At 30.0% G+C, this 11,595-nt stretch overlaps 2 protein-coding genes across 2 annotated transcripts; both read left to right on the forward strand.

The window, feature by feature from the left end:
• Positions 1–359: 359 nt before the first annotated feature.
• On the forward strand, positions 360–2,131 carry LOC103575231 (uncharacterized). The gene is made up of 4 exons (XM_008554937.1): positions 360–945; positions 1,475–1,827; positions 1,891–1,986; positions 2,078–2,131. The coding sequence occupies exons 1-4, from the start codon at positions 360–362 to the stop codon at positions 2,129–2,131; spliced, it is 1,089 nt and encodes a 362-aa protein (XP_008553159.1).
• A 598-nt stretch (positions 2,132–2,729) lies between these two features.
• On the forward strand, positions 2,730–9,896 carry LOC103575230 (gastrin/cholecystokinin type B receptor-like). The gene is made up of 9 exons (XM_008554936.2): positions 2,730–2,810; positions 3,468–3,693; positions 5,047–5,189; positions 5,640–5,812; positions 5,963–6,146; positions 6,277–6,380; positions 8,701–8,824; positions 8,896–9,068; positions 9,438–9,896. The coding sequence occupies exons 2-9, from the start codon at positions 3,473–3,475 to the stop codon at positions 9,894–9,896; spliced, it is 1,581 nt and encodes a 526-aa protein (XP_008553158.2). The 5' UTR covers positions 2,730–2,810; positions 3,468–3,472.
• Positions 9,897–11,595: the final 1,699 nt, after the last annotated feature.

Below are 11,595 nucleotides of genomic sequence, written 5' to 3' on the forward strand. Positions count from 1 at the left end.
CATTTGTGCGTAATTTAAATTTTTGAAACACATAAGAAATAAAGTAGATGTTGGACATATATATAATAAAGTATATAATCTTCGATAATATCGTATTTGTGTTGTTAAATTCCCTCATGGATAAAATCGATACAATAACGCGCAAATAATAAATAAAAAATTGTAATTAAAGCTCATATTAGCGTGAGTAATGACCACTTTGACTTATGACACACTTCGCAATGTCAACATAAACTTTACCTCTTTGATTATCACGTCACACACCATTAAAATAAGAATAATAAAAAGTAATATTTTTTTTTCGTACCACATCATACTTAAAGTTGTCTGAGTATTTGTGTAGTTATATCGCCAGTAGTATGGCAATTTTGGACAACATAAGACCACTTTTAGTGGCCGCCAGAATATTCGGTTGTGCTCCTCATCGAGTAACTGATCGTAAATTGATAATAACAAAAATGGGTCTCGTATATTCGATTTTTGTTGGAACAATAATTGGCTGCATTTGCATATTTGATTTTTACATAAACGTATACCATAAAGTTGAGTTCAAATTGCGGTTGCTTATTTTTGTACGCAGCTGTCTCTACTACATTTGCATACTTACTGACGGCGTGATCTCGATGATTTACAATGGATTTTTAAACGTAACAGTGTCTCGAATTTATACTTTTGACTATGCGATAAAGTTCAGGGAAAAAATAAATAATAAAATGATTAATGCCTGTCACTTAGTTGTTTTTATTGTTGTGATGTATTGGACAGTCGTCGGTTACTTTACTTACATGTGTGAAAAAAGTGATTTTATTTTTAACGCTGTCGCTTACTCTGTTGTCAACGTTACGATGTCAATGCAGATAATGAAATTTATTGGAATGTTACTTCTACTTTATCAACGATTTGACCATTTAGATAACGTTATTTTGCAGATAAATAATCCCAGAGGTATGAATATTAATCATCATTATTATTATTGGTGATCAAATTCACGAATTCTTCCGTGCTCTCATATAAATATTCACGATTTTAGTCGTTTGCTGATTTCATGTAAAATTAAAAAATCTCTGGTACAAAATTTAGTAAAATACATTTTACTAAGTGTGATATCACATAAAAGTAAATATATGAATATGTCAATAACATTATTCGCACTACAAAGGAAACTTTTAGTAACATGGTAACAGAAGAGGGTAAACTTTTTCCATATCGTTAATTTATTAAATAAAATATATAATAATATATTCTGATCCTCTTTGATGATGTCATAAAATTAACTAAAGTAATTGACCGTCTAATTTAATTCTCTTGTGCTATTCACATAGCAGTAAAATTTTCTGCCAAAGTATATCAATGAACTAAAACCAAAGCACTGATTTTGCAATTCAGATCAAGTGTTGCTGATAATAATAATTCATAACTTTGCACTAATAAGAATTTAAAGTTATAATAATTTTATTGTAATAAATTTGTATAGGACTTAGCATAATAGTGTATCCTGAAAGAGGGATCATGAATCTCCAAGAGATTTGGTGGCTGCATTACCTCTTGGTAACAGCAGCTGAAGAAGTGAACCGAGTCTACTCGACCCAACTGTTTTTCTGGATAACAATAAGTTTTTTGAACGGTTTATCCCGGATTTATACTCTCACCACAATGCAAGCTGAGCAGCAATTGTACTTCGTAATTAGAGACTCATTTTCTGTTACTGCCTGTGCTGTTAATTTACTGATCATCTCAGCGTTAAGTCATTTCACGGCTGCAAAAGCTAACAATATTGCAAGATCAACATTCGCTCCTCATCCATCTATGCGAAGAAAAAAAAATCTCGTAAGTTTTTATTACTTCTATAATTATTTTTATTAATAACAATTAAATAATAATATTTTTTAGGATAACATTGAAGTCATAGCATATTTCTACTTAAAAAAATTACATTTCTCCGCAGCAGCAGGACTGATACGAGTCGATTTACCTCTGCTACTATCGGTCTGAGTATTTCCTTTTATTTATTTGTATTGAAATATTCTGAATTAAAAAAAAAATTAAACAGAAAATTTTTCGTCATATTTATTTACAGATTGTTGGAGCTATAACGACATACCTGGTTATTCTTCATGCGATGAATCCATGACTATAGAACTTTATTATGCTCTACATGAAATTAAGCCTTCAAAATTATACCCGCGATGGTTTTTTAATATTCCTAATTAGTATTGATGATTAATTAAATTAAAAAAAAAAATAAAAAGGATTTTTAGGAGCATAACAAAAACGTATTGAATTCATAAGAACGATGGTTCAAATGAGTACTTGTTTGTAATGCAGACAATTTCTTTAACAAAAACAATAGCCATGTTGGTAATGGTTTGCAGATATTTATAATCAACGTGGGCACAAAATAAAAAAAAAATTTTGATAAACAAATTTTATTTATTGATATATTTGATGATATTAAATGATAGCGCATGCGTTGCACAACTCCCGCGCGATTCCTCCAGATTCGAGCATCAAACTTATTTCTTCTGTTCATTCCATCTATCAGTTTGCCGTAGACATTCATACATCACCTGTCGTGATTTAATTTATGTGAAAAGAAAGTTTTATTTATTATTCATCAAATAAATTTTTCGATTACTGAAATATAAAAAAATTTGGGGTAAAAATGTTTGAATTAAATGGTAGAAAAAAAATAATAAAGTGTCGGAAATTGTTTAAAAAATTTGAAATAATATATTTCGTGTGTTTAATAATGAATCAATAAATTGCGATTGTGTTTAATTTTCTTAGCCACTCGATTAAATTATTTTGACGTAAGTATACAGCTGAATATTTATCCACGTGCATGCAGATTATTCTTAGAATAAAATATATATTTCGATTGTATTTTTATTTATAGTCAATAATAATAGTAGAGAAATTAAAAAATAAATTAAAATATATGTGTACTTTTTTACATAAAAATTTTTTTTTTACCCTAATTTTTTTTATCTTTTAATTAAATTAAAAACAAGAAATATATAACGAGATAAAATAATATTAATATTACCTTTAGCTGTTTACCAAGCGTTATTTTATTAAAATTAAATCGAGTCCGAGATTATTTTTTATTGCTTTCCTCGTAAAATATTTTTTCTCATTTGCTACCACAGCACGCGGTAATGATCATCAGTTTTCCTTTGCGACGAATTACTAGAGGGTAAAATAAAAAATTAATAATAATCACAAGTGATTTATGGGACAACATATGACCGCTGGCTTACACTTAAGGCGACTCAATTAATTACGAATGAATTTTAAGTTAAGATAATAATGTTTAAGCCAGATGAAAGAAAAACACCCCTTGTTTTATCCCCATGACCATGATAAAATGCATTTCACATTTACATGTATATATATATATCTACATATCTATGAGATGAATATAAGAGGGAATGAAGCAACTGACCATAAACATTTTGATCACGTAGGAATAATGGAGGTGTCTCTAGGCGAAGTAATCTCCGAGTTGGAAGCAAATATCACCAGGAGTCTAGAAATAGAGAAGATGTCAGAAGTCCTTGAAAACTTTTACAAGAGCTTAACCAACGATACGGATTATTTCTTGATATCACTGTACATCCCTACCATTCTATTGGCTGTTACTGCAAATTTAATCGTTATCATCGTTGTCATTAAATTTCAGTATATGCGCAGGTATTTTATTTTTTCATATTTACATGTTTTAATTTTCGAAAATAGTATATTACACACCTCGGGAAGAAAGTAGCACATTACAAGCCATGTGTGTAATTGCCTACTCGAGCCAAAGGCAGCTTACTTCCGTGGCGTGTTTGCAATTTTTCACCAGATCTGTATCGACAAGTGGAAATTTTTCCTCTGCTGGTGAGAAAATACCGCATGGGCTAATTTTTATCCTGTGCTTTCTCATAAAAGAAACGATCGAGCGACTTTGTCCCCTGTAAACAGGGCAAGAATTTAAAGTTGCGGCAGGTATGGTCAAAAAATTTGAATTGCAATGTTGTTGAAAATTTTCTCTGGAGACTCGGGTACTTTTCTGTTCTCATGGAAAAACATTCCCACGGGTATTATCATTATAGACACATATTTGTAAATATTAGGATAGATAGGCGCACACGTGTGAACGATGTGTCGACGGGAAAACATTAAGGACCTTATGAAATTATTGCCAAGCAAGTCATAAAGTCTCACAGCCGTAGAATTTATGATGCTTGAAGAGAGAATAATATTTTTGCTGGTACATTTGTATAATTTGTAGTATGGCAGACGTAAACTCGGTGTATTAGCATTTTAGCTTTTAAGTTTCCCACAGTTTCTTTTACGGATTTTTCCGGCTGTCAAATTATGGATGTACTTACTTATTATTTGAAATGATAATAAGTAGAAGAGCATATATATTCATAAAATCTATACCCTGGAGTTTTTTAAAGGCTCTAAGGAATAGTTGGAAAGCTTTTTCATTTGTAATTGAAAATAAATATCAGTATACATAAATTTTATTATCAACGAATTATATATTTTATAGAATATTGTTTTGATATTTATTTCATAAATTCTACGACAAATTGTTGTCAATAAATAAAAATGTATTTGCTTTTACTCCGCGGGTTTTTAAAATGAATTTTTACAAAATATAAAACAACAGCTTTTATCAAAAATTTATTTACTCTGCAATCTAAATATTTTTTTTAAAATAAAAATGATAACTATTTTAAAAAATTTTTTTTTCTTTTCGAAGCTAACAAAAAATCGCAACAACTTTTGACCATACGATCCGTTACAACAAATGAAGTCAACCGTAAAAATAATATCAATATCCCGATGCAAGTGCAGCGAAAAAAAAAAAAAAAACATAAAAAAAGTGATGAAAAAACGTTTATTTATTTTAAAAATAAAAATGTTACAATTTAATACCGCACTTTAAAAATATAAAAATGGCGAAAATTTATATTTATATTAATACAGTTCGCCGACTTGATATCATATATATAAAAACATATGCTCAGACGTAATAATTTTTTTTTACAGCGTAACAAATTATTTCGTGGTAAATTTGTCTGTAGCTGATCTCCTGGTGACACTTATCTGCATGCCAATGTCTGTAAGCCAAGCTATTTCGATAATATGGAATTACGGTGAAATAATGTGCAAGCTTTTCTTTTATCTTCAGGGTAAGTAGAACAGAGTAAAAAAGTAAAGGTCTCTCAGATAAATTTATCTGGATGGTGATCGAGCGATCGCCAGATCCCAGATAAACCAGCAGTCCCTCATCTTTCTATTGTACACTCAAATATACTCTGCGTCTCGTTTAATCAGAGTACGACCTTTGACGTTTATTTCAGAGCAGTAGTAGCGCGAAATCGATAATTTAACGAGACTATTTGCCCGACTAAATAAATTTAACAATTTAATAAGTCTGGCAACCGGAATAATGATCGTTATCTCAATTAGTCTTTTTGTACTGAATAATTCTCCGCATTAAAGATTGAGCGAACCAATTATATCCATGCCTCAGTAATTTTTCATTTTTTTTAATGTTTATAAATTTTTTTATGAACATACTTTGACATTTGGACAAACTGTTTTATTTTTAATGATGTGCCGTTACTTTTTTTCTAAAGGTGTTGCCGTCGCAGCTTCTGTGTTCACGATAACGGCCATGAGTATTGATAGATATCTGGCAATCCGAAGCCCGATAGCCCTTCACAGAGTGTTTAATCGTAAAAGCACTATAATGATTATCATAGCACTTTGGTTTATCGCGCTCAGTATATTTGCTCCATTGTTCAAAGCGGTAAGTCAACAAATTCAAGTGAGACAAACGCTTTTGCCTGATGTTCACACATATCATTAGCTATCATCATCATCCATTTAACTCGACGGCAATCGTATCCATTTATCCAAATGTTGATAATAAATTAATTTATCGAAATAACTTGTCTAGGTATCACTTGAGAATCTAAATTCACAATTGAACATTACTCTTCTGGTGAAGTCGGGAGAAAATAAAAGTTTCAAAATCGTCCAACCACCGGTTCTTCAAGTTTGCTCGGAGGATTTTAAACCCCTCGGGATTCACGCATACGTCTTTGGAACCTTCTGCTTTGTACTAGTTTACGCAATTCCCGGTGGGCATAATTTTACAATATATATTATTTTATTTATTTATTTTGCCTTGTTCATCTTTATTTTTTTTATTTTTATTCTTTTTTTGTGAATTTATGCAGAGCATACATAAATTTGAATTCTCTTATCTAGGATTCATCGTGATCTTGACTTATTCACTGATGGGCAGAACTTTGTGTGCTAGAAAACCGCCGTTTGATTATGATAGCAACGTGGGAAGTGCAAGCTCACAACAGGTTTTATCTTTATATATTTTTAAATATTATTTATATATATATATATATATATATATTTTTTTTTTTTTTATATAATCCCAAAATTGTTTTCCAGCGAAAAAATATACATAAAGTGTAGAGGTAGCATTTGTGGCCACTGCTCCATTTTCGGACATTTAATACTTTATTTTAATTGATGGAAAAGTATAAAATAAAATTTAAATAGTAACAATGTGATAAAAGTATCATTATACAAATTTTAAAAATTAATTATGACATTGCGTCTTTTACAAATTACTTTATTACCCGGGTCAGAAAATAAATGAAATTTGACTTTTTTTGATTTGGTTTTAGCTTAGTTGATTTAAGTTTAAGTCAAAAAAGTCAAATTCAACTTATTTTTTTGACCCTGGTGGTCAAAAACGGTACCTCTACCCTATTTATGACAAGTAGTAAATTAAGTAAGAAATAAATATGAAAAACTTAAATATATATAGCCAACATTGATTGGATATCAATATAGATAGTACGTCAGTAATTTGATGTCTATTTATCTCATATTACAGTTACAAAACATGATCTCTTTACTAACGTTACATTACGAGATCAATTGAACGTACATGACCACTATTTCGAATAATAATCGTCGGCCAGAGATGTTATACGGCATTATGTAGGCGACCGATGGGTGAAATCAACTGTAATATTAATTTCAGACACAAGATTTCTATAAAGCGTCGCTTATTATTTTACCTCCCGACCATCCGGTATATTATTATACTACAAAAGACATTTCAACTGCATATGTATTATTTGATGCATGTCTGTATATATTCCGCTCAACAATTGTATATTAATAATTAGAGCTCTAAAAGCAGTTTAATTAAGACCAACCGAATACGCAAATAGTAACTCAAAGAGTGTTTTACGTTTATATTACATGCCTTAAGCGCGATGCGCGCAGGTATGCTCTACTCTCGCCTAAAAATCGTGATTTAAATTAAATCGTGATATTAATTGCTCCTCTTTGGTATTTTCTTTCTCTCGTTTATTTAAAGATAAAGGTGCATTAATTATTTTATCGTGAATTCAAATTCAAAAGAAAAATACTTTCCAAACATTTTATATCAACATCTTGATTAAATAATCCGATGTAATGTATGGTAATGTTATAATCTACACTTGTCTGCTGCAATATATTATCTGATGATTCGCATGTGTGTGAACATCCAACGGTAAAAAAATGTTAATATATTTTATTAAATTTTCGAGGCACTTATTTTCACAATATTCGAAGAAAAATGAGGGTAAAATGTCTAGCAATTTGTTATGTTGCCGGGCAGAACTTAAAACAGGCTGATGAGTCTCCAAAAAATTTGAATGCCTCACTACAATTATACTATGGGCAAGAGTAATTTTTATTAAAGCTCATCAATAACTTTTGAGAATATAATAATATATGTAGTATAGCATAAAAATATTTTGAACTTTCATCGGCTTACTAGACTTCTTATCCTCATTTTTTCCCATGCAAGTTCTACGATGATTTTAACATGCTCGTAAATGAGTGTCTTTTTGAACGGAAAAACCTTCCCAATTAAAATACACACGAAGATAAAAACCATTTCGTTAAAAAAAAAACTTTCAAGTAAACGCAGCTTATTAAAGCGCATCCATTAATTTTTTATTTCATTAATAATAATAATACTAATGCAAGTAATTTTAATGTAGTCCATAAATCATGAATAAATACTGCAATGTGTGTTTTTTAAGCCGTAAAAACATTTTTATATTTAAAATCCTTATTTATCCTCCCGGGCGGGAACTGCTGCGCTGCAAAAAAATGGGAGAGAATTCGGAGTGATCTGGATTTTATTTAAATCTGCATTTACTCCGATTCGGAGTTTTAATACTAAAATAAACTCTACTTCAGATTGACTTTTTTCCGAGGGGATTAAATAAATGAACAGTCATTTGCTTCGCATTCACTCCGACAATTTTTTACAATGTACCAATTACTGGACATTCATTTAGTAATAAAATTAATTAAAAGCTAACAAATAAAATATAAATGAATACATTATATTATATGATATAAATAAAACAAGTTGACCGAAAATAAAGTGTCCAGTAAATATAAAATACATAAATATTGTGCTCTGAATTTATTCATTCTGTCATATTACGGTCATATATTTTTTATCACATTATACTATATCACGTATCAAAGAATGCAGTCTTATTTTTATATTATATATATTGTACACAGATTTTCTGTCAATAAATGATCTTTTATCAGAGAGTTTTGCTATCAGTAGATAAATCAATTTTGAATTTAAAGGGTTTTAGATTAATGCGTGAGCGCAAACGGGTGGCATGGATTTTACTGACACTAGCCATCCTCTTCGCACTGTGCTGGTTACCCTACAACGTCCTGCGGTTACTCGTTGACCTCGGCGTCGTGTGTAAGACCCTTTTGTACTGGTCAGTGTGTAAACAGACATTTGTTTTATCGCACGGTAAATTTTATTTGTAGATGAAGGCAGAGTGATTCCAATTGTACTTCCTTATTGCCTGTATCTTGGCCACGCAAATAGTGCACTCAACCCCGTTGTCTATTGTTTCATGACACGCAATTTCCGTCAAAGTGTTAAGCAGATTCTTTGTCGGCGATCTGAAAAATCAAATAGATCTAAAAGTAACCGTAAGGTAATCTGTTTTTTTTCTCTTGTCATATATTTAATTAATTTTATTTTTATTTATATATTCTACTCACGATCAGATGACTCAAGACAAGTAATATATCTATAGATGATGGGAATAAAAATCAATCATTTCTAATATATAAAATATTTTTCCTGGTCTAGTATTTATTTCTTTTTTTTTTATTTCCATTAAAAAAAATATGAATATGGAAACCTTATGATTAAATTTTCTATAACTATTAATATATATCATTTTCAATTTATGGGACGATTGAAAAGAAGATTTATTTAGTTACATATTTTTTTTTTTTTCATTTTTTTTTTTTTTTTTTATTAATTTAAATTAATAGACTGGAATTGCATTTGATTACAGAGTGCCGGGAACGTAGGAGTAATTCTTGGCTCAAGTATAAAGCAACGAGGTATTCGGGTCCCAAAGAAACCCCGGGAAGTTGCAATTGCTGCGGTGGCTCAACCTGCAATTGACAGAACCGCCCCCGAGCGTACTGCATCCTCGAGCAGTGGCTATGGCAGCGCAAACAGCCGTCACAGTCCGCATCGACGTTGTTACATGTTAAAAAGCACGCCGGAGGCTAGATCTGTTGGTAGAGCTTCCGCAGCAGCTTGCAATTCTGGTAAATTATTGGCAAAACAAGAATTACATGTTGCGACAAGTTTGAATAATGTCGACGGTAATGCGACTAACGATAATAGAGATTTTCAGGGTCCTCGGCGCAGTAGGAGCTTACAGACTCTGTCTACTGTTACAATTCAGCATCAGCTTACTATTGAAAGCGCTAATCAGACAACTCAGTCTACAAACGAGATCTAGATTTTCAAATCTGGAAAATTTATTTATTTATTTTTTTACAATTTATTATTTTTAAAATTAAAATGTGTATATAATTAATGACAGTTGTAAAAATTTTTCAATCTCTTATTTAAAAAATAAATATGTATATGTAAATTAATAAGTAAAAAGTACACACAATATGTAATACATAATGGAAAGAATAAAAACAACATTTGAGTGTTTTAAAAGTTTAAACGGTTTATGTAAATATACAAATAGGGGAAAATTTTTCTAATAAACTTTTACGAGTTCCACGTGGAGAGCACAAGGGACAGAGCAAACTTTGAATAATATATATATAGATATATGTGAGCTGGGTTGAAATACTGGAGCCAGAAAATAATGTATTTTCCAACAAGGTCTAGTCTAAGTAGTAAGTACTTTACTAGTCCCTCATAGTATGTGTACACTCCGGCTTTATTAGATGGGACGGCCTGATGCTGGTGGCACCAATAGAACAATTGATGGTCCTGGTGGTATATTTTCCGTACCGTAAAACTGTATGGGGATATCCCGTACTGGAGTGGGAGTCGAGCCCAGGGAATAACTATACGCCCGTACTTAAGGGTAGCTAGTATAGTTCATTGAACAGCAGAGGCACCAAAGTTTATTTCATCACAGGAATAGTGAAGTGCCAGTCGCATGTCAAGCATCTCTTGGAGTAACATCAGTGAATCTATAATTTAAATTTATCAAAACCCAGTTTGTAATTAAATATTATTATTTATTTTATTTCTTATAACGTTATATTGAAGTTATATATATTTAAGTGGTTATTATTTCGCCAAAACGTTATCGGTAAGTTTTAATAAGATAAAGTGAACAAATTTTATTTATAATTTTTAATAACTGGTAATTCTGATTCGTTAAAAGACGATTAATTTTTATAAATAAGTGTTAACTATATTTTTAATCAATGAGTGTAATGTTTCGGAATTTTTATTATTTTGAAAAAAAAAAAAAAATAAAATTAGATAATAGTATTACATAGCATTTGAAAATTATATTTATAAATTTTTATTGCAACTTTTAATTGGATTTTTTTAATCTAAAAAAATAAATTGCTGATTGTTTCAATACATTCTTTAAATTGCTCAATCATCGGTGTTAAAATAAAATGGTTAGAAATATTTAGGTTTTTTTGCTTTTTATAATAATAACTTTAATGTTATATTTATATATACATATATATATTTAATAATCAAACGATGTGTTTTATAAATAAAACTTATTATTCTTAGAATTAATAATGTAAAGTATGTGCGTAATAATAAGTAACATACCATAGATAAAATAAAGTCCACGTGTCATTTAAACAGTTGTCCAAATTACATTGTCATAAATTCAAAATTTTTTAGTTCACACAATCATTTTAAATTAAACGTCATATCACCTTATGTGTTTCCCCCGGCATTAAAAATATTGTATTTACCAATGGTATCTCAATTCAGGATTTTCCCAGATTATTACTACGTTTACTTGTTGTCATCCTAAATTTATAATCTTTTATTTGTATCAATAAATATATATAAATATACAACAATAAAATATTTATAAATATAAGAATTGTAAGAAAGGTCAAAAAAATAAAATTATTAATAATTTATTAACGTTTTACTCAAACCAACTCATTCGTAATCGATGCGCTCGACGTCATATTTCTTATCGTTATCAAATC

Source organism: Microplitis demolitor, chromosome 3 (assembly GCF_026212275.2).
Source record: "Microplitis demolitor isolate Queensland-Clemson2020A chromosome 3, iyMicDemo2.1a, whole genome shotgun sequence".
Taxonomy (NCBI): domain Eukaryota; kingdom Metazoa; phylum Arthropoda; class Insecta; order Hymenoptera; family Braconidae; genus Microplitis; species Microplitis demolitor.

What these genes read in the sequence shown, in the direction of transcription:
- LOC103575231 (XM_008554937.1), top strand. Translation starts at nt 360, where the DNA reads ATGGCAATTTTGGACAACATAAGACCACTTTTAGTGGCCGCCAGAATA. An exon ending in GCAGATAAATAATCCCAGAG is followed by an intron (nt 946 to 1,474) that starts GTATGAATATTA and finishes AAATTTGTATAG; the next exon opens with GACTTAGCATAATAGTGTAT. An exon ending in ATTTACCTCTGCTACTATCG is followed by an intron (nt 1,987 to 2,077) that starts GTCTGAGTATTT and finishes ATTTATTTACAG; the next exon opens with ATTGTTGGAGCTATAACGAC.
- LOC103575230 (XM_008554936.2), top strand. Translation starts at nt 3,473, where the DNA reads ATGGAGGTGTCTCTAGGCGAAGTAATCTCCGAGTTGGAAGCAAATATC. An exon ending in AAATTTCAGTATATGCGCAG is followed by an intron (nt 3,694 to 5,046) that starts GTATTTTATTTT and finishes TTTTTTTTACAG; the next exon opens with CGTAACAAATTATTTCGTGG. An exon ending in ACTAGTTTACGCAATTCCCG is followed by an intron (nt 6,147 to 6,276) that starts GTGGGCATAATT and finishes TCTCTTATCTAG; the next exon opens with GATTCATCGTGATCTTGACT.